General features: G+C 37.5%; 3 protein-coding genes across 5 annotated transcripts in view; 2 read left to right on the forward strand and 1 right to left on the reverse strand.

Moving 5' to 3' along the window:
* Positions 1-11,395, forward strand: part of LOC121729273 (ATP-binding cassette sub-family C member 4-like) — a 52,323-nt gene extending 40,928 nt beyond the window's left edge. Inside the window, exons 18-24 of the mRNA XM_042117737.1 lie at positions 264-367; positions 647-936; positions 1,302-1,424; positions 1,688-1,810; positions 3,677-3,837; positions 4,778-4,883; positions 10,112-11,395. Of these exons, the coding sequence (XP_041973671.1) occupies positions 264-367; positions 647-936; positions 1,302-1,424; positions 1,688-1,810; positions 3,677-3,837; positions 4,778-4,883; positions 10,112-10,300 (1,096 nt within the window). The 3' untranslated portion in view covers positions 10,301-11,395. The remainder of the gene's footprint in view (positions 1-263; positions 368-646; positions 937-1,301; positions 1,425-1,687; positions 1,811-3,676; positions 3,838-4,777; positions 4,884-10,111) is intronic.
* An 820-nt stretch (positions 11,396-12,215) lies between these two features.
* On the reverse strand, positions 12,216-13,391 carry LOC121729364 (DNA replication complex GINS protein SLD5). Its single transcript, XM_042117844.1, has 2 exons — positions 12,734-13,391; positions 12,216-12,536 (listed from the first exon to the last, which is right to left on the reverse strand). The coding sequence occupies exons 1-2, from the start codon at positions 13,308-13,310 to the stop codon at positions 12,463-12,465; spliced, it is 651 nt and encodes a 216-aa protein (XP_041973778.1). The 5' UTR covers positions 13,311-13,391; the 3' UTR covers positions 12,216-12,462.
* A 5,051-nt stretch (positions 13,392-18,442) lies between these two features.
* LOC121730012 (opsin-1-like) lies at positions 18,443-21,334 on the forward strand. 3 transcript variants are annotated; one of them, XM_042118817.1, is made up of 9 exons: positions 18,443-18,534; positions 18,743-18,903; positions 18,988-19,108; positions 19,188-19,305; positions 19,445-19,658; positions 19,806-19,953; positions 20,034-20,144; positions 20,325-20,491; positions 20,769-21,334. In XM_042118817.1, exons 2-9 carry the CDS (start codon positions 18,764-18,766, stop codon positions 20,893-20,895), a joined length of 1,146 nt encoding a protein of 381 aa, XP_041974751.1. In that variant the 5' UTR covers positions 18,443-18,534; positions 18,743-18,763; the 3' UTR covers positions 20,896-21,334. The 3 variants fall into 3 exon arrangements, with proteins under 3 accessions (XP_041974751.1, XP_041974748.1, XP_041974749.1); XM_042118814.1 differs by having other exon boundaries at positions 18,461-18,613; XM_042118815.1 differs by having other exon boundaries at positions 18,461-18,568.
* The last annotated feature ends 1,802 nt before the right edge of the window (positions 21,335-23,136 follow it).

Below are 23,136 nucleotides of genomic sequence, written 5' to 3' on the forward strand. Positions count from 1 at the left end.
CGCGGAAGGCTTTAAGCTAATAAATAATGCCGTTGTTTTTTATTTTCCTAAGTATTCATGTCATGATTGAATTTACTTTTAGTTGAAAATACGAACTTAAAATGTCCAATATCTCGGCTCCGATATAGTTTAGCTATATGTCCCCCATAATAAAGTTTACTCCCCTTGATATGTTCTTTCATAATATGCCGGTTTGATGAGTGGCCGCGAAATTTGAAAATGACGCCAATATTACCCAAACCCCTTTACATTATTGTCAACAGGTACCTAACTTTAATCACAAACACAACATTCGCTGTGTGGTTGAGTTTGATATCGGCATCGTATGTTATCGTCGTTTCATACACATTCCTCCTACAAGATGATGGTGAGTAAAAAGTAACTGACTGACCCGGACAGTCCTTTTGTCTTACCAATCAATGGAGTTAAATAAAATGTACCAAAAGGCAATAACTGTAATTACTACAAGTGAAGGTGCTATGATAATTTTAAAAAGAGTTTTGAATTTCGATACATGTAGAATATTATGTTTTTTGAGAGTGCTAACAACTTGCAATATTAATCTACCAGCATTTACGTTATTATATTATCGAATTCATATTTTAGATTAAGTAATAATAATTTAAACGATGTATATGTATTACAGGCTCAACAAACGCAGGAAGCGTAGGCTTAGCTCTCAGTCAAGGGTTGATTCTTGTGAACATGGTGCAGTACGGTATCAAACAGACCACAGAGGTGATTTCTCAGATGACCAGCGTGGAGCGTGTCGTGCAATTCACGTCCTTACCGCAAGAGAATACGGATGGCCCAGCGCCGCCTAAGGACTGGCCGCAACGCGCCAGACTCGTCTTTAAAGACCTCTTCCTCAGATACGATAAGGAAGCTGACCCCGTACTTAAGGACCTCAACATTGTGATTGAGAGTGGATGGAAGGTGGGCATTTTGAATAAACTTGGGTTGAGATTAAACAAATCGCAAATCTCTGTACTTCATTTTTTTATTGGAACTATAAGTAACATTGCCCGCTCGTTGTATAGGGAGGACAGCGTATAAGTATCTAAGATAAGACGTATTGTCTAACCTCCCTGTAAAAAAGTACGTTGGCCTGGCCACATACATTCTTATTTCAAAAATGTATTTAATTCAGGTTGAACGCCTAGATATATAATATTACAATGTGCTAACCATCTTAAGTTTAAGATCAGGATAACATTACGCCGTATTATATAACCCCCACATGTTTACATTAATGGGTGCGGTAAATATTTACGAGCTTAACAAGTAACGTCTGTAAACAGGTGGGAGTGGTAGGACGGACGGGCGCGGGCAAGTCATCGCTCATATCTGCGCTGTTCCGCCTGGCACCGATTGATGGCCATGTGTACATTGATGACGTTGATACTGGAGACATCGCTCTTAAGGTATATATTTTTAAAAGCTTTTTTTTAATCTACTAGAGAGGTCTCTAACGCCACAAACAATGGCGTAGCTACTGAGGGCAACGCGGGACGGTGTACCGGGGACCCCAATTTTTTTGCCCCTGGGTATCCTCGATTCGCCACCGTGGGATACTCAAGTGTGGTATAGGAGGAGCGTTTCATAAAGGGAAAATTTTGGTGTCATTCGTATATTTTATGAACACGGCTCTTTTCATCCCACTTTCTGATTTACCTATTTTTAACAGGAACTGCGGTCGAAAATTTCCATCATTCCGCAAGAGCCCGTGCTGTTTTCGGCTAGTTTGCGATACAATTTGGACCCTTTCGACAAGTACACCGATGCGGAAATTTGGCAAGCGTTAGAACAGGTCAGTATTTTTTTGGTATTTTTATTTTTTATTTTATGACCTTCTTTTTGTGTCCTGTTTGCAGAAAAGTGAAGAAAGATATTATATTGACTGCGATTTATGAAGACAGTTTAATCTTTCTGCATCAAATAAATGAAAGTTATACCCTGAACCACATTAAGTTTGACATACGCAATGGTTACAACTTACAAATAAACCAAAAAAATCTTGGCCCGTAACCTGACAGCGGGGAATTGACTACCGGGCCGCCCGCTACGAGCCGCCCGTCACGGGCAGGTCTGTCGCATGTCTGCTCGTCAATTCCTAGGTACGGGCACAGACATGCCCGTTGGCCCGAGCCCGCAGCCTGCCCGCGAGATCGCACGGGGTTCGGCCATTCCCGCGCGGGCACGGGCAAATGTGAACTTGAATGGTCGTGACGGGCGGCCCGTCGTCTTTCGCGCCTTGGAGAGCGATTGGATTTGGAGTGCACTTAAAATATTATTTTAAAACATATTATTGTAAACAATACAAACACTAAAGTTAGGAATGAAAGAACAAAAACAATTTTGACATTCGTTTATTTCCATTTACTGGTCGTATCCTTGTTTGTGGAAAGTTAAAAGCAAGAATCCATGAACACCGATCTACGTAATGCTGCTAATACAGCGAAATTATTGAAAAATCCAAAGAACTCAATGCCGATGCTGATCTATCATTTGTTATAAAGAAGATCAAGTCCATTGTCCACGACCGAGCTGCAGCAGTCTATCTATTCGACTGACTTGCCTATTCAGCGGGCAATTTACTACCGGGGAATACACTGCGGGCCGCCCGGTCTGACACAAGTCTGGCGCTTGCCCCTACACACGGAACAGGCAAGTCAGTCGAATAGATAGAGGGCTGCAGCTCGGTCGTGGACAATGGACTTGATCTTCTTTGTAACAAATGATAGATCAGCATCGGCATTGAGTTCTTTGGATTTTTCAATAAGTTCGCTGTATTAGCAGCATTACGTAGATCGGTGTTCATGTAATCCTTGCTTTTAACTTTCTACAAACAAGGATACGACCGGTACCTAAATGGAAATAAACGATTGTCAAAATTGTTTTGTGCCTTCATTCCTAAGTTTAGTGTTTGTATTGTTTACAATAATATGTTTTAAAATAATATTTTAAGTGCACTCCAGTCGCTCTCCAAGGCGCGAATGACGACGGGCCGCCCGACGCGACCATTCATGTACAGACTTGTCCATGCCCGCGCGGGAAAAATGCGATCTTGCGGGCAGGCTGCGGGCACAGGCCAACGGGCATGTCTGTGCCCGTACCTAGGAATTGACGAGCAGACATGCGACAGACCTGCCCGTAACGGGCGGCCCGATAGTCAATTCCCCGCTTTCTGTGTGTGTTCAATAGGGGCAAGCGGCAGACTTGAGATTCTTGACATTCACGCCTTGGAGAGCGACTGGAGTGCACTTAAAATATTATTTTAAACCATATTATTGTAAACAATACAAACACTAAACTTAGGAATGAAGGAACAAAACAATTTTGACATTCGTATATTTCCATTTACCGATCGTATCCTTGTTTGTAGAAAGTTAAAAGCATGGATTACATGAACACGGATCTACGTAATGCCGCTTATACAGCGAACTTATTGAAAAATCCAAAGAAATCAATGCCGATGCTGATCTATCATTTGTTACAAAGAAGATTGAGTCCATGAGTCCACGACCGAGCTGTAGCCCTCTATCTATTCGACTGACTTGCCTGTTCTGTGTGTGTTCAATACGGGCAAGCGGCAGACTTGTGCCAGACCGGGCGGCCCGCGGGCAGCCCGGTAGTGAATTCCCCGCTTTAACTTGAACCTTTTCTGACTTTTTAGGTGGAGCTAAAGAGTCACGTGACCGCGCTAACATCCGCCGTAGAGTCTGGGGGTACAAACTTTAGCGCCGGACAGAGACAACTGCTGTGTCTGGCGCGCGCGGCGCTCGCACGAAACCGTCTGCTGGTACTCGACGAGGCCACCGCTAATGTGGATCCCAAGTGAGTGGAAATATACTATTAAGAAGATATTATATAACTGAAGTGAGTGGGATGCCACGAATAGTGAATTGGCCGAATACCGAATATTCGGCAACGCTGTCGGCCGAAGCGCCGAATATTCGGCACGAAAATATAAGTACATACTTTTCGGGGGCGCGGTAGCGAAAGCTGCAAGTCGCAACCTGTTTTCCTCGTTGCGTCATCAAACGAGTCATTTGCGTCTAACGAGTTGGATTTTATTTGAAAACAGTTCGCCTAGATCGGAAGGACGATCCTTACAAGTGGTGGTTAGCAAACGAAAAAAAATACCCAAACCTTTCGAAATTTGACAGTTTATCTTCCCAGTATAAAAAAAACTTGAGAGGTGTCAAGGGACACCCGGATGGAACGAAGTTATAAAAGTAAATAAAAATATCATAACTGGCTTGCTTTCTATGAGAGAGAGAGAGAGAGAGACAGACAGATGAACACGCGCACGCCCCACGGCTTACAACTGTAGCAAAAAGCACAGACATAGATCAAGGTTGGTACCACAAGTCCCGCGAAGTATATACGTCATACACAATTACACATGCGGTATCTATCTTGATCTATGACGGCAAAAAGTGTCGGTCAAAAAGTGTCGTTACAACTTTTTCCGTCTTAGCCCCCTTTCGCAACGCGCGATAAGGAACTTCGTTCCAAAAATCTGGCTAAGAACATGTAACTTTTTATAGCAAGTGATTCCACTATGCCATGAAACCAGTAACCAATTGAACGTCGCTGTGTTTCCGCAGAGTTTTTCTAGATCTAGGATTCATTATCCACATAACCATGAAATAAAAGTTTTGTCAGACTGTGAACTGAGGCAAACAATTCATATAGTTTCTATGAAGTTTAGTGCCTCTCTAACATTTGACCATAACTTTTAGAATGTATTTTCAACAATTTTTTTTTGCAGCACGGACACACTGATCCAAAAGTCGATTCGGAAATACTTCTCCGACTGCACCGTCCTCACAGTTGCCCACAGACTGCACACCGTCGCCGACTCCGACAGAGTTGTTGTAAGTAAACCTTATAATATAAACTAGCTGTTGCCCGCGACTTCGTCCGCGTGGACTTCAGTTTATAGCGCGCGATGTCAACAAAATTGGTGTCAAATGCTTTTATAAAAAAACCCTGGTACCCCTTAAATCAATACAGCTGTCCAGTGTGCACACAATAAGTATTTATTTTTTTTATATTTTATGCCAAATTTTAAAGCTTATTTAGCCCCCCAATTACACAACTTTACCCGTAAACTATTTATCATTTATAGGTATAAGGTTACGTCACTGCACAGATAAAGTACTGAGTTATTTAATACCTACCGTAGAATAGATCAACAATCGAAAAAAATCGAAACTTAGATGGAAGATGATACCACCTCTTATAGAAAGACTTTTGAGCAAGCGTTAGCGCGATGTAGAAGACGCACGGCGCCATCTATTATGAATTTTTGGAACTAACTTAATTTGAACAAATTTACGCATTTTCACCCCCTTACAACCCTTTTTTTCAGTAAAAAAGTAGCCTATGTCCTTTCTCAGGCTTTAGACTATCTGTATACAAAATTTCATTACAATCGGTTCGGTAGTTTTGGCGTTTGGCGTGAAAGCGAGACTGACAGACAGACAGACAGACAGAGATTCTTTCGCATTTATAATATTAGTATAGATTATGTGCACACTGCACAGCTGTTTTTGGGTATTTTGATTAATTAAGGGCCGCGCTACACCGGAATGGCAGCGGCGAGGCGAGCACTTTCAGCGCTGCCATTCCGGTGTAGCGCGGCCCTAAGAGGGGTACCAGTTACCAGGGTTTTAAAAAAGTTTTAAATTTGACACAAATTTTGTTGACACCGCGCGCTATAAACTAAAGTCCACGCGGACGAAGTCGCGGGCAACAGCTAGTTATTGGCGTTTGGCGTGAAAGCGAGACTGACAGACAGACAGACAGAGATACTTTCGCATTTATAATATTAGTATAGATTATGTGCACACTGCACAGCTGTTTTTGGGTATTTTGATTAATTAAGGGCCGCGCTACACCGGAATGGCAGCGGCGAGGCGAGCACTTCCAGCGCTGCCATTCCGGTGTAGCGCGGCCCTAAGAGGGGTACCAGTTACCAGGGTTTTAAAAAGTTTTTAAATTTGACACAAATTTTGTTGACACCGAGCGCTATAAACTAAAGTCCACGCGGACGAAGTCGCGGGCAACAGCTAGTTATGAATAAAAACAAAATATAATAAAGTAGGTATGATCAGTTCTGTTACAATAATGAAGTAAAAAATAAAACGCCATCTGTTTTCATATATTAGAATTAAAATGTTGATTGCATTGATATATTTTCTGGATGGAATACAGGCCAACACGGTACACTCGAACTCCTTTATTTTAGAGCGCCTTCTGTTGTCAACTCTTCATTTTATATGTTCTTTATTTTAACTGTGATGTGCGCAATAAAGTATATTCATTCATTCATTCATTCATAATGCATGCATTTCTAATATATTATATTAGAAATGCAATAGGAGTTCTATAAGATAAGATAGATTGATTATTATTATACCAAGTGATAATATTGTTAAACATTAAAAACTATAAACAAAAACATAATAACTAATTATAAGTATGATAAGTTCTATGTTACAATGAAGTAAAAAATAAAACGCCATCTGTTGAATCGTATTAGAACTAAAATGTTCATTGCATCGATATAATATTTTTGGATTTTTTATAATATTATACTTACATAAAATATATTTAAGATTTTTGAAATATTATTTTAATACACATCCAAGACCCAGGAACATTGAAAACTTTTTGTTCCGCCTGCGGGACTCGAACCCAGGACCCCCGGGATGAGCGCTGGCCACGCGCAATGCGAATTAATTTTCATCGATATTTTCATGGAAATATCTGTGGGATATTTTCCCACATCAAAATGTAGCATATGTCCTTTCTCAGACTCTAGAATAACTGTGTACAAAATTTCATTGCAATCGGATCAGTAGTTTTGGCGTGAAAGCGAGACAGACAGAGATAATTTCGCATTTATAATGTCGTAAAATCAAACATCGTCCTTCTCTCTTCACACTCACGCCCGTCTTTCATATGCCAGGTGAAAAAGGACGGCGCGAAATCATCGCTGAGTTAGTTTTACTTGAATAAAAGACGAACTATATTGATTATGAAAAAAGTGTTTTGAGCAAATTAAGTTTTTATCTATACCTTTTTAGATATTATAAAATATTAAAGAAAAGACAGCAAACTTCGAAGATCCAAGCAAAAATGTGTCTAAAACAAGGTTTTTTGTAAAAAAGAAACTATCGAGCATTTTTTTGAGTAATCGTGTTTTCGTCTTGAGCATTTAATCTTTATGAACTGAAATTACTTGTGTCAAAAAATCAGTTTTCTAGACCTTACAGATTTTGAGATCTAGGTGTATGTAGTCAAGTTAGGGTCATATGGGCTCTTAATACTCTGTATTTCCTAAAGTAATTATCGTATAGTAAAAATGTTTGCACGTAATTTATATGAAATTCAATGTACTTAGATAATTAATGTAGAAGTCACTAAAGAGATATTATAAATAATTTTCGAGTCACAAGCAAAAACTTTGAAGAAGAGACCTTTCCCCCCCTCCCCCACCGCCGGCTCTTGTCCCACCCTCGGGGACTTTTAGTATATTCATCTGGACACCTTTAGGAACAAATGTACCAACTTTCAAAACTACACGAATCATTCGGTCTGAATTCCTTAATTTTCCCAGGCTATTTGTATTGATGTTAGCCATCCATTTTTGAAAAATATATTCGTGAACGCGAAAAAACACAATAGCGGTATGTATGTAATGTAGGTCGGCCAAAATCTTCATACCCCTTTGTCAGCACCGACTGCACCGTACGCGCCATATGCGTCGAACGCACTGCATAGTTCACGAAATGCGGCGCGTACGGTGCGGACTGCGGACGAACGTGCGAGGTGTGTTATCATAATATATTTTTATGCAACAAATACTAAAATGGGGCACGTTCGGCGCGTTCTTGCTGATAAATGTGCAATCACCTTAATGCAATTCAATAACCGAACAAGACGTATTAAGGAACCGGTGTGCAGTGGTTGTATCCCACCGGGTAGCGTCGTGCCCCGAGCGGCGGCTGGCAGTAGGCGATTTCCATTTTCTTTAGGATTTCTCAAAGTGGGGTACACGAACATTCGATGGCAGGGGGTTCGCGACAAGATTTACGTAATGGTGGGTAGGTAGACAGGCAGAGTATTTCGAACTCCGAGCGAAGCGGTGAATTTCCTATTACCCTTTTATTTGCTACAACAAACTTATTTGAGAGTGGGTTTTCACACCTGGCCATGATAAAAAACTAAATACAGAAATCGATATTTTGATACTGAGACAGAATTAAGGTTAAAATTGTCCAAAATCCATTTGCGACAAGAAACAAGCACACGCATCACATTAATTAGAAAGACGTTTCTGTTGGCACTTTACGTGTCAATTTTATTATTTTCTTGAAGGGGGAAGGGAATAACCGCTTATTAGTTAGTAAGGGGTTCGCTGTCACCCGGAAATTTTAAAAGGGGTTCGTGGAGCCGGAAGATTTAGAAACCCTGACTTATAAGTTATAACATACATATTGTTATCTATACTTACCTACATTTTTGTTCTTTACCTAAGACTTAAGTCTATAAACTGTAATCAACCATAATTCAACAGAAGCATAATTAAATATTGGATCAGTGCTGATATCATTACGTAGGTATAGTAGGTATCTAGTCCAGGCACTAATGCAATCTACAATTTCCTATTTATTTATTTATCTATAAATTCTTTATTTGCATTATAAACAATATAAAATAACAAAAACAACATTAGGCAAGGAACATAGCAAATAGGCGGCCTTACCGCTTTCAGCGGTACAAGTTCTACAATTTCCTATATTGGTACATGTTATCTCTATTAAATGTAAGTATTTGCAAATCATTATATAACAACTCGTATTACGATTTGATACATTTGCATACAGCAGTTATCGTTGTAAACTCTCTTAGAACATAGATTTTTTGGTTCCTATTCGATCGGTACGGAGGCATCACTAGTAAATTAAATATATACTAATGATGCCTCCGTTACGATTAAATGGCTTTAACTAAAATGAACACGGTCTATAATATTATGTGAGTTATGTGACATTAGGCATTGATACTTACTTTTTAGGGTTCCATACCCAAAGGGTAAAAACGGGACCCTATTACTGAGACTTCGATGTCCGTCCGTCTGTCTGTCTCCAAGCTGTATCTCAAGAACAGTTATAGCTAGACTTCTAAAATTTTCACAGATTGTCTATATCTGTCTAAAAACAATTTAAGCGGGGCTCCCATACAATAAATGTGACTTTTTGCTCGATATCAATAATGGCAACGGGTAGGGTCTTGAAATTTTCAGTCTTTAATTATATGAACTTAAATAATAATTAACTAGCAATTTGACCGAGCTTTGCTCGGTATTCGATAAAACACGAATAAAATGACATTTTCTAAAAATTATTCCTAGCTAGATCGATTTATCGCCCCCGAAATAATAAATTTCATGAAAATTGTTGGAGCCAATTCAGAGATTTCAATTATATATATACAAGAATTGCTCGTTTAAAGATATAAGATAAGTTATTAATAATAATATAAAAACAAAATAAAAATTTAAGGGGGCTCCCATACAAAAAACACAATTTTCGGCCTATTTTTGCTCTATAACGATACGGAACCCTTCGTGCGCGAGCCCGACTCGCACTTGGCCGATTATTTTTCTTTATCCGTATAGACTACACAGGGTACCCTGTAGTTACACACCCGAAAGTATTATCACTTAGTTTTGACTTTTGTTACAACAAAACTAAGTGATAATACTTTCGGGTGTGTATGAGTCCCCTGTATAGGTACATAGAATTGACTGTAAAATTAGGAGAGCTGAAAGTGTAACTTTTTTTTACTTTTGTATGAGAAAATATATGACGATGGCGCGCTGGCCCATAAAAAAAGAGCAAAAAATAAAATTGCTGTTTCAGCGGTGATACTTTCACAATGAACTCTATACAGGACACATACACACCCGAAAGTACTATAACTTAGTTTTTTTACAACTTACACCTTGTAGAATAAAGTACCTGACAAACCCGACGTCTCAGCCCTTAACAAACCCACTATTTTCTCGTTTACTAACAATACAATTTCCCAGGTAATGGAAGCTGGTCGTATTGTCGAGTGCGGTCACCCCCACGACCTGCTGCAGAACGAAACGGGACACTTCACGCGCATGGTGCAACAGCTGGGTCACGCCTCCGAGCAGAGCCTCCGGGAGACCGCCCACAAGGCGTACTTAGAACACATCAAATACGTCGACGCAGACGACCAACAGCAAACATAGTACTTAGAACATACTGAAAATTTTCATATACTTAATATTTAAAAAAACTGCTTCGCGATGCGATAATGTTGTGTGATAGGTATTTTAGGGTAAGTATGTCAAAGGCAAAAAGCTAGCTTTTGTATACTCGTATTAGTTACCCATATTAGAAAGGATACTTAAGGTATATTTTCATACCAAAACTACATAGTTACCTAGTTTTCGAAAAATAACATTTACAGATTTTTTTGCACATTCAAAATGTACTTAGGTGCATTAAGTACTTAAGAGAACTTAAATTAATATTACTTATGACTTATGAGACTGTCAACCTTGCCCTTGCTCGTGTTTCATTACTTACACAAATTTTACTTGTTATAATATTCTAAAATATAAATAATTACTTTTAAGTAACATAATATTATTTAAGTGATTCCATTAAACATAAAATGATGGAATACTGTAATATAAAATTGTTAAAACATGTTGAATGTTTAAAGTAAGTGCCTCATATGTGTTATACCTACAATAATTATACTTACAATAAATAATTATAACTAGCTGTCCCGACACAGGTTGTTTTTTTGAACCCATAATATTGTAAACGGTAAGAAATTTTCCTTAGTTTCCTATCAAAATTATTAGCTTTTCTACTTGTAGCAAAAATAATAATTAAAACTATTTTCTGAAAAATGTTATATCATAAAACATAGAGTTCTTAATATTAAATATTTGGTGCTGCATATTTGCATTTTTTATTTGATATTTTATACTTATTATATTTTTAAAGGTTTGGGATTTAATACCGTACCATCCACTTTCAAAATAATGAGCTGGGTATGATATGCTCCTCCTTCTTTAAGCATAAAATACTTGATGTACAAGTAACTAGCATATTAAATTTTAAATTATAATATAGTTTATTTTTAAACTTGAATATAAAGTGTTGTGGCCAGTACTTTATTAAAACTATATGTTACTAATAGAAAAGTTACTGTATGTATGTGCTATACAATGTTTTTTCTTGTCTAATCAGCTTTCCATCATATGGAACAAGATCAAACCATTATAATTATAGCATGTCCATTGTGTCCACATATAATTAGGAAGAGGCAATTTGAACTTGTTTTCTTTCCCTGATCTAACAAAGACTAGATCTCAGTGGAGGCAGATGGTGGCGGAATACCAAAAACACAGAATTACAATAATAAACATTATTCTAAAATACATTTGAAAAGGGTTAGATATTATAAAAATTGAACTTCCTAGTGTTCAAAGTATAAAACCAAGGATTTAAAATTCTTAAAAAATTTAAAGCTTTTCTAATATTCTACAAACTAATTTAATATCTTAAATTTTAATATTTATATTTAAATAGGTAGTTTATACTTGTAATCATAGTATGGCCTTTATTGTAAAATATGTTTTAGGCTAAGTACTCACATACAGTTTTGCTTGATCGAGCAATAACGTCGAGCAAGACACGCGGCTCGGGATTTCGTCCACACATTCAGCATTGCTCGATAGTTTTATTCTAAATCGATACATTTAATTCCATCAAGCCGGCTGATGCGAGCCTTTGAGCTGTCAGTTTTGCGGTCCACACAGTAATTATTACTCGATTTGGAGTAAAACTATTGAGCAAAATCGCATGTGAGTACTTAGCATTAATAAATGTTCTTTGAAACAAGGTGTTGAATATGTGTTGTGATATGGATAGCGGCTTAGCTCTTGTTTAAGCATTTATATTTACTCTTAAGGTTGCACTTATGAAACCAGTTATTTTGTGATAATAATTTTTATCTACTTAATAAAAGATTTCCTGTAAATTTTTATTTTATTATTACGTGGAATATACAAATACTCACTTTCTGCCCAGAATTCAGAACAAGTCAGAATATAAGAAGTAAAAACTTTAAATTATATTTTAAATTTTTAATTTAATTTTTGATAGAAAGCAATGAGATAACATTTGAACATTAAATTTCCTAAAACTTTATAGCAATAGGCTCCACCATGATTATATTTAATAATTACAAAAGAAGTCAAAAACTTATTAAATATTACAGGTTTGTCCAGGTGTCCAGCCCTTGAACTGTTTTGTATTAAAAAAAAAGTTGCAATAAATTAATTTAAATGTAACAGACTTACAACTTACAAGGCAACACAATCACAGGTTGATTTTAAATAAGCTGCACACTTCCATTCTTCACTAAATCAGCAATTGGCCTGTATTGTAGTATGTGCTGTGATCCCTCTATAAACAAAAATGGTTTTGTGATTATATTTATCAAGGAATAAAGGTCATTTAAAAAGAGTTTTATTATAATTAAAGTATACAAAGGAAAGTATTTAAGTTTTCTTCTATTTGAACTCATCCATATGAATGTATGTGTGACTCATAATATGTAAGCTTTACTAAATGTTGTTTTGTTATCAATAAAATATAAATACCTTCTAAATCAATTTCTTCATCCTGATCTTCCAATAAATTCTCTAAGACTATACCATTGACAGTATTTATGGCTTTAAGAAACACGTGAGACTGTAGATTAGGGTGCACAGCCATTCTATTAGGTTCGAAAGTCTGCATGTTCCCAGGAATATGATTCAACACACTAACTTTCATGTGGGACTCAATATTCTGCAAATAGTCCTGTGCATACCTATATTCTGCTTCTGTTAGGTAGCTCGTCCCATTTTCTATACGATGTCTTTCATCGTTTACTATGGAAATACAAAACTTCTCTATTTTATCTAACCTGGTCTTCAAATAATTGCAGATGATATACTTTATCCTACTTAATTCCATTTTATGAACTAGCGCTCGGAAATCTGTCTTAGGAAGCTTATTAATATTACGTTCCATGTGCTGAATCTGTCCTAGCATACATTCGATCATGTCGTTTCGATGAGGAAGAATTTCTGGAGCCAAACGTTCGTTTTGCCATGCGTTTTGAAGAACTTTCAATACCGCCTCAGCAGTTACCTCTTCTTCCTCGTCACTTAACTGAATATCTTCAGAATCCATTTTAGTTTCTTATGAATTTAAAATAGTAAGCGATATTTAAAAATAAAATAAATAAGTACAAAACAAATAAGAAACTATTAAAAATTGCTTGTTTACAATTTTAAATTTACCTACTCCATACCGTAGTGATTATATTCTCTTTGACTCCATAGTCCATAGGCATGTCAATGACAAATGATAATACAAATGACATTGACAATCATGACAAACACATTTTTTTTCTTATTAAGGCACTTCGACTATAGAGCCATGGCCAGTGTCAAGTATTATAAATGGCGGGTAAACAGTATTGTTGCATACAATTTTCAGCGTTGTTTCTTTACATCGTACTCAGGTCAAAAGTCTAGTCAAAGTCGAAGTAAAAAAGTCTAATACAGTCAAAGAGTCAAGTCGGTCGATTCAGTAAAGTGGTAGACGCTTTACCGTAACTTTCGATGGAGTTTTGGAGGGAAAAAAACCGGTTTCTGGATATTGCATGACTTTCCTACACTAATTATTGTGCACGATAACGAATATCTAATGGTTAATATCCTACCAATATTACACATTAAAAACCCCATTATACAATTTTAGGAAAATAATACAAAAACACAACATCACTCTTTCACATTCCCGACAAAACTCCAACACATTTTTTCCCAATTATATATCTATAACTATTTAGTATTTAATCATTACCAGTGTCAAGTAAAAGGCGGGAAAATAAAAAGTGTGTAGCATCGCTTCTCTAATAATACGGGTCCAAAGTCTATATTATAGTCATCTAATATTATATAAAAATAAGTCGGGTTTTCCTTCCTGACGCTATAACTCCAGAACGCACGAACCGATTTCCACGGTTTTGCATACAAAGGAGAGGTAAGTATAAGACAAACTTTCTGCTTGCCTCAAATACCTACCCAAAATTTGCTGCCAGCTCTTGGAAATAGGATTTCCTATAATACGTGCTTCTAAAACCGACAAAGCTTGCCCTCTGAGCGCAACAGTGAGAGCGGTCAGGCCTCCTTGTGAGTATAGTATTCGTTGGGTCAGGCATTGTTCAGTCCATCCGTTGGCAGAAGCAACAGTCTGGTATTGCTGACGATAAACATTCCAAGAAGTAGTGCCGTCGTATCACAGAAATGGATATAATTAGAGCTGCCATGTGTATGTACTTCGCGTGCCATCGCGTTCCCAAACGTTGTACAATGTCAGAATTTCGAAAGTCTGTTCTTATTCTGCGCTCCACCGTTATCGGAATCGGACGTCAATCGAAATTCTAAAAATGTCTAATTGTGCCGTATTGGGCTGTGGAAATTCGACTAGAAACGTTGGTCTATATAGTGGATACGTTTCTTTTCATCGGTAAGTAATTTTATTATTAAATCATGTGTCCTTTATTTTGAAATCAATTATTTAATGTTAATCGTGGGTGGTTGTAGTTTTTACCATGAAATCTACGTAACTGCGTGTGTACCGCATGATTCATAATACATTGCCGCTTTAGTTAGAAAATTATAGAGCCCGTTCTGTTTGTCCGCTATTGAGCGCGCAATGGAAATAAAACAATCGATTTTAGGTACAGTCAAATGAAGCAAATAGTGTTGTAGATATTCTCGATTCTAATTAATCGATTTTCGAAACAGACATGAAACAGAGGAATGATAATGTTCGCTTTGGGATATTTTGTGACTCGATAATTATATTTTATGTAACACTAGCTGTTGCCCGCGACTTCGTCCGCGTCAGCAAAATGCGATAAAAAAAGAAAATGAATATATCTACCTTAAAATTGAGTTCCAAAATTCCACCGTAACATACATACTTACATACATACAGAGCAAGTTAAATAAAAGCTTTTAAAAAGAGATAAATTTTCCCCTTCCTTACCCAAATAGTAAAAACCAGCCAAGTGCGAGTTGGACTCGCCCATGAAGGGTTTCGTAGCAGCTATAAGTTTTAGTTCTATGAAATGAAAAGGTTTTTGATTTATTTTATATTTCATTTGATTTAATGAAAGAAAAGTTAAGGTTTACCACTTACCATTTATATTGACGTATAAAAAACTACCTGCTAGATCTCGTTCAAACCAATTTTCGTTGGTAGTTTTTATAGTAATGTAGGTACATCATATATTTTTTTTAGAATTATCATGTCCCTACTTTAGAAGTTAGAGGGGGGGGAACACATTTTACCACTTTGGAAGAGTCTCCCCTCGCAATGAAATATCTACCTTAAAATTGAGTTCCAAAATTCCACCATAACATACATACTTACATAGATACAGAGCAAGTTAAATAAAAGCTTTTAAAAAGAGATAAATTTTCCCCTTCCTTACCCAAATAGTAAAAACCAGCCAAGTGCGAGTTGGACTCGCCCATGAGGGGTTTCGTAGCAGCTACAAGGTTTATTTCTATGAAATTAAAAGGTTTTTGATTTATTTTATATTTCAGTTGATTTAATGAAAGAAAAGTTAAGGTTTACCATTTACCATTAATATTGACGTATAAAAAACTACCTGCTAGATCTCGTTCAAACCAATTTTCGTTGGTAGTTTTTATAGTAATGTACATCATATATTTTTTTTAGAATTATTATGTACTACTTTAGAAGTTAGAGGGGGGGGGGGACACACATTTTACCACTTTGGAAGAGTCTCCCTCGCAATGAAATATCTACCTTAAAATTAAGTTCCAAAATTCCACCATAACATACATACTTACATAGATACAGAGCAAGTTAAATAAAAGTCCTTTTGTTGCTCTTGTGACTCTTGCAAAGCGCCGAGCTTGCGGTCTTGCGACTCCTGCAAAGCGCCGAGCTTGCGGTCTTGTAACTCTTGCAAAGCATGAATTAATTCAATTAAGCTTTCTGCCATTTGAAAGGCTGTAGCAGCTACGAGCGAGGCGGGGCGATGGGTGGAGCCAGTGGACGGGGCTTGAGCAGGCGGCTCCAGTGGATGTGGCCACGCCCAAAGTGGGTGGGGACCTGAAGGGTGTGGTCAGTGGGCGGGCCCGGTGGGCGTAGCCAATGGGCGCGGTATCATCCAAAGTGGGTGGAACTGGGGGCGTGGTCAGTGTGCGAGGCGTGGCCAGTCGGCGGGACTTGTCCCACAGTGGGCGGAGATTGATCCCCAGTGGGTGTGGCCTCCGCAGTCCGTTGCGCCCTTGTCCTGACACTCCCCTTGAAGTCCTCTCTCGGAGTCAATGGCATCTCCAAATCCCATTTTTGACACCAGTTGTTACGAAGGATTTGGAGAGAAAGTGCTGCTGACTCTCTCGAAGACTTTATTCACTAGAACTAGGTCTAACACAAAGTACTAGGTCCAAAACACAAAGCCCTATCACTGTTCTAGGTCGGAACCAAGTCGTAGGATTCATTGGTATCACTCTTGATCACTTGTTTTTCACTTCCAAGTCACCACTAGGATAGCTCAAAGTGAACTGATTGATTGGCTCGTCTACCTATTTATATGGGCCGAGAAGAGTTCCAGAAAGTTCCTTTCTAGAAAGTATGCGATTCGCGTATACAAGTGTGGAATGTTTCTACAAAATTCCCATTTGTACTCACGCACCTAACGCCATCTAGTATCCAGTAGGGGGATTCACGTTGTCTTTGTTTCCCGAGTGGTTCCAACGGTTGACGCTAGATGGCGCTTCAAAGTGCTACATTATTATGCATACGTTAAGTTTATGCTTTAAGCATAAACTTAACGTTTATAAGTAAAGTCATTTGGTAATGGTTAAAAGTACTCTTTTGCATAAATATTAAATAACCTCAAGACAACTAACCACATTTGGAATCTGGCAGATTTAACATGACCGTTGACCAAATGTACATGAACAAAATCGCGGTATAACAAAACAGTACATCGTATTAAAATATGTAAGAATTTAGTAAAGCATTTCTCTTAAGGAAAACAAATATGAGCGTTCATAATCTTGTTAGGATATTTGTATTCTAATGCTATATCTACTTAGTGGCGTCATAAACATATTAAGAGACTTAACTATATTCACAGGGAGGTAGTTTTAATACATAAATTTAATACCTATTTTCATATAAAACTAGCTGTCCCGGTGAACTTCGTGTCACTTTAAAACCTTACCTGGACTTCTACGAATATTTTAAGACTAAAATTAGCCCAATCCGTTCAGCCGTTTTCGAGTTTTAGCGTTACTAACACAATTGAAAATCCATTTTTATATATATAGATAACACAATAAATATGTCATCCTCACGTCATAACATTAGCAATTTAGCAGACGTTGGTACTAATTAGGAGCCCAATATAAAGATGAGATTCTTGAGGATAGTGAGTCGTGACTCGTCTATATTATCACAGTCACAGCATTCACCAATCACTATACATCTATACTTACATTATAAAGCTGAAGAGATCATATTTTGTTTGAACGTGCCAATCTCAGAAACTGCTGGTTCGAATTGGAACAGTATTTTTGAGTTGGATTTTTTCCTCTGATATTCACTCCTTTAAGGAAGCAAGGATCGCTCTGTGATGTTATAAAGTTTAAAGCTTTCCTCGAAAAATGGACTATCCAACACAAAAGTTTTTCAGTTCGAGTCAATAGTTTTTCTAAAATTAGCGCGTTCAAACAAAGAAAATTAACATCAAACTCTTCAGTTTAAAGTAGGTATACAGCAAGCAGCTAATTATAGAAGTAAGGATACAAAAAATACAGGAAATTTCCTTAAATTTTTGACTTGTCGGCGGTGTAATCTATTAAAAACTTAACAAAATAAATGCCAGGCTTCGACTAGTATCCTAATCCTAGCGTAGATTGATCAACTATTAGATAATTATACGTTTAAAATCACATTAAATCATAATGTTTCCTACATATAATATAGAATTTCTTAAGCTTTTGCATAGCTTTTATCGCGAGATTAGAGCGCGGCGGCCAAATCAAGAAATTCCGTAACGAAAATAAACCTAACATTTGGTCTACAACTCTACACTCTACTGCATTTAGTTTGTTTGAAGTTTAGTAAACGTTAGGTACACGAAATTTAGAATTCGGCCCCTTCATTATCATGAAGTAACAAGAAGGCAGTATTCACCATATTACCTATATTTAATTATGAATATCGATTTCTGTATTACGATACTTCTAATCCTTCCTTCTACTTGTATATAAGACGTGGCCCAGTTAGTCGAAGCCCGAGTAGCTTCTGACCGCCTCGGCTTTCGCCGGAGATCGGTTGTACACGACCAAAGACTGGAGTAGTTCGTGAAGCGATTTTCTTCAGTATTTTTGGTATTAACCATCTCGAGGCGACCTACTTCCTTGTTTCCCTTTTTAGTGAGTCCTAGGAGTATAATTGGAGTTTTTATCAAACCCGTATCCACTTATATCTGAAATCCCGGTTATATTTTTGTTTCAAATTCCAAAAAATAACTGCCATCGAGTATAACTTATTTGATTTTTTAGGTTTAAGCTGACAATATCAAAATGACGATTATGAACCTGGATCCAGCGCCGGGTGTTGCTGCCTTGCAGTCATGGGGACCCCAGGCCTCGGCCTTATTCAACAACGAAACCGTTGTTGACAAGGTGTTGCCAGAAATGCTCCACAGAATCGACCCACATTGGTAAGTAATAATCAATTGAAAGGAACAAGTACCAAACCAATATTTTCTGAGAGCACTGGCTTATCAGCAGGTTTTATTTTAAAGGTATCAGTTCCCTCCTATGAACCCACTATGGCACGCAATTTTGGCTTTCATCACCTCAGTCATCCTTATAATTGCATCGACAGGCAACGGAATGGTGATCTACATTTTTACGACAACAAAGGTACGTTCTGAAAAATCTTTCTTCTAATAATTTACGTCACTACAGTTTTCGTGACTTCTCATTTTTAATATTTTTCTAGACTCTCAAAACACCGTCGAATCTGTTCATCGTCAATTTAGCGTTGTCTGACTTTTTAATCATCACTACTATGTCTCCACCTGTGGTAGTGAACACATATTATGAAACGTGGATTTTCGGTGAGTTTCCTCATGTTAAGTTTGTCTCATCTTCTGGTTCATGTAAAAAAACAATTGCAATATCTTTAGTTTAGCAGCAGAATTTTTCAAGTCACAGGCCACAGCTAACATCATATTATTATATTATCCATTTTTGTAGGTCCTCTGGCATGCGATATCTACGCATGCTGTGGCTCATTATTCGGATGCGTTTCCATCTGGTCGATGACCATGATTGCGTTTGACCGCTACAACGTCATCGTAAAAGGCATCGCCGCCAAACCACTAACAAACGGCGGCGCTCTGCTGCGAATCCTTGGTATCTGGCTGTTCTCGCTGGCCTGGACCATCACTCCACTCTTCGGGTGGGGCAAGTAAGTACTAAGTAGTACATCGATTACATTTTTAAGTCAAAATGCAATCAAAAAGCTAACATTATGACACGCTTCGATATTTACTACCTTAAAAACTAGACGACCTACAATAACGTTAACATCTTTTACAAAAATTCTGTTTCAAAGGTATGCGCCGGAGGGAAATATGTGCGTCTGCGGCACAGACTACTTGGACAAGTCCTGGGTCCACCGCAGCTATATCATCCTCTACTCCTTCGCTTGCTACTTCATGCCGCTGTTCCTCATCATCTATTCCTACTGGTTTATCATTCAGGTAAGTAAGTTAGTGTTTAAGTATTAAATTAAAGTGGTGAAAGAAAAGGTATAGAATTTTTTCCTCCTTTCATTCTACAGGCAGTATCGGCTCACGAAAAGGCAATGAGGGAACAGGCTAAGAAAATGAACGTTGCCTCTCTACGATCATCTGACCAAGCGAACACAAGCGCCGAATGCAAACTAGCTAAGGTAAAAAAAATCAAAGTATAGTGAAATGTAATTTACAGTAGGTAAGGGATTGAGTACCTACTCGGCCATTTATTGTCCTCATTTTGTTCCTCGGAATCGTAAAACGCTGTAATGTAATCAATCATGCCTTATTCGCATTTTAACAGTCCTAAAACTAAACTTACAATATTTGAATTTAAGGTTGCATTGATGACCATCTCACTCTGGTTCATGGCGTGGACACCTTACTTGATCATCAACTTCGCTGGCATCTTCAAGACCGAGCTGATCAGCCCACTGGCCACCATTTGGGGCTCCGTCTTTGCCAAGGCCAACGCCATCTACAATCCAATTGTATATGGTATAAGGTAATAAAAATCATTTAAGTACCCTATGTTAGCTCGTATCTTGAAATATACTATCAGTCATCAGAGAAGTTGATTCATAAGCAGATAGTAATTTGGTCGCGTTAAAAACTCAACCAACAGATCACGATAAGATTGAATTGACATGTAACCGATTAAATGACTTAGATCCGCCATCTGCCATATTATGCATCAAATTCTTCGATGGTACAAGTAAATATATTATAAAAGTATTATCTACTCAAATCCTATGTCTTTGTTGTAAATAATTTTATTTCAGCCATCCTAAGTACCGGGCAGCCCTGTACGCGCGCTTCCCCGCCCTCGCCTGTCAGCCATCTGCAGATGAGTCTGGATCTGTGGCATCATCGGGCACCGCTGTACAGGAGGAGAAACCATCCGCGTAAATCACGTGACATAAACCGGAACTCTCGACTTTTAACGACCGACGATCTCACGGCTCCAATGGTGATAATGTGATGTTATATTGTTAAAGATTATTGTTTTTATATTTTTTTTACAAGACAATGATGTGAACTCATACACAGAGCACGTGCTAGATGCAATACTCAGATAAACGCTTATTTTCTGATTAAAACACTTTTGTATGCGTATCTTTAGCGCGCGTTTTGTGTATCGAGTTAGAAGTTGCACATTTTTTATATGAGCGGCTTTAAGTCAGCGGCATAAAAATGTAAAAAAAAAATGGGAGACATGTCGCTAGGCTGCCCCGTTATCATGAGACTGCTCCCTTAGTTTTAAGACGGACTCTTTACAAACGACACAGGCAAATGGTATTTCGGACAAATAAAGTTTTGGCAAGCATAGTGGTAAAGTGCCACGTAACATTTTTTTTCTTGCTTTGCCCTTCTACTCTAATCCCCTCACCCCTGCGACATAGTATGTGAAACATACTATGTCACAGGGGTATGAGCAACTCATAACAATTTTAGTAATAAGTAAATCTATATCTTCTATCTATCTATATCTATACTTATAATAAAATCGTAGAGGTAAAATTTTTGTACATTGAAAATAAACTTGAAAAAACGAGTCAGGGGCATATTAGAAGAGTAGTAGAATACATTTTAACTGTTTTTGAAATTTTTGTTTCTCTGTCTGTTTGTCTGTTTGTACAGGCTAATCTCTGAATCCGCTGGACTGATTTCAATGAAATTTGGCATGATGATACCTTACATCCCTGGTCAACATCTTAGATACTTTTTTTAACCGACTTTAAAAAAAGGAGGAGTTAATGTTTACTTTGCTGTTTGTGATCAGATTTTCAAAATTCTTTTTTTGTTGTATAGATTTCCCGAATTTGATACCATGTTTACAATAAAATCGGCCAAGTGCGAGTCGGACTCACGCACAAAGGGTTCCGTACCGTTATAGAGAAAAATAGGCCAAAAGTTGTGTTTTTGTATGGGAGCCCCCCTTAAATTTTAATTATATTCCAATTTTATTATTAATTATTAAAGTACACATGTAATTAAGGATTCTGTGAAAATTTCAACTGCCTGCCTGTTGTCATTATTGATATCGAGCAAAAAAGGCCAAAAAATTATGTTTGTTGTATAGGAGCCCTCCGTAAATATTGATTTTGTTTTGTTTTCAGTATTTGTTGTTATAGCGGCAACAGATATACACAATCTGTAAAAAAATTCAGAACTCTATCTATAAAGGTTCTTGAGATACAGCCTGGAGAAGACAGACAAACAGACAACGAAGTCTTAGTAATAGGGTCCCGTTTTTACCCTTTGGGCACGGAACCCTAAAAACGGTGACTTTATAAGTAATGGAATTAAAGGAACTCCTCGAAATTTACAACGACAACCAAAGTAATTACCAATTCTAGCAAAGGTCGATCTTTAAATATTTTCCTAATATTCGTAAACGATTATCCAAACCCAGGATGGATATAATTGACCACTGTGTATCTCAATTCGTTACCGGCCATGGAAATGTAAAAGTCAAACTTTAATATCTAATCTTGATCTTGATCTTTAGGATCTAAGTCGGTCGGTCATCGGTCGAGCACATAGGTAGAAATGGTAGAATATGTACGACCGAAGGCAGTATGTTTGAACGAAAAGCCAAAACGAAAGAACTACAATGCTAGACAACCTACAGAGTAAATCTGACGTCGCATACTACTATAACGTAGTGATTATATTCTCTTTGGGTGATATCGTGGACAGCGCTATAGGAACTTAATCCGTGTCTTCAAGTGTTTTTGTGACAATCATTATTGGCAACAGTCACAGACCAACAGTCTAACACAACAAATTCCAATTTGTTTCCCTTCGAAGAAAGGATTTTTCAAAACGATAAGTATCTGAGGTTCTGGGTATTTTAATGTATGTAAATTAAAAATTTTGTGTGTAACATAGATCCAAATAAAATAGTCGTAGATAGGTGTTAAATTTCCTAAATCTCGATTTTAATAACATACATTCACGCGGACGAAGTTGCGGGCAAGTTCCGTTCAGCGGTTTGGGCGTGAAGAGGACAGAGAGACAGACAGACAGACAGACACACTTTCGCATTTATAATATTAGTACGGATGTTTTTTTTACGATTCTTGAAACCAAAAGCCTACAAAATATTAATTTTAACTTTAAAGTAACTAATAACGGTTCAAAATC

Source organism: Aricia agestis, chromosome 8 (assembly GCF_905147365.1).
Source record: "Aricia agestis chromosome 8, ilAriAges1.1, whole genome shotgun sequence".
Lineage (NCBI taxonomy): Eukaryota > Metazoa > Arthropoda > Insecta > Lepidoptera > Lycaenidae > Aricia > Aricia agestis.

Bases quoted from the DNA above. Each gene is read 5' to 3' on its own strand.
- LOC121729364 (XM_042117844.1), bottom strand. From the start codon at position 13,310: ATGGATTCTGAAGATATTCAGTTAAGTGACGAGGAAGAAGAGGTAACT. The intron at 12,537-12,733 runs GTATTTATATTT...TTTTGTTTATAG, and splicing joins TGAAGAAATTGATTTAGAAG to AGGGATCACAGCACATACTA.
- LOC121730012 (XM_042118817.1), top strand. From the start codon at position 18,764: ATGACGATTATGAACCTGGATCCAGCGCCGGGTGTTGCTGCCTTGCAG. The intron at 18,904-18,987 runs GTAAGTAATAAT...TTTATTTTAAAG, and splicing joins CACAGAATCGACCCACATTG to GTATCAGTTCCCTCCTATGA. The intron at 20,145-20,324 runs GTAAAAAAAATC...TTTGAATTTAAG, and splicing joins CCGAATGCAAACTAGCTAAG to GTTGCATTGATGACCATCTC.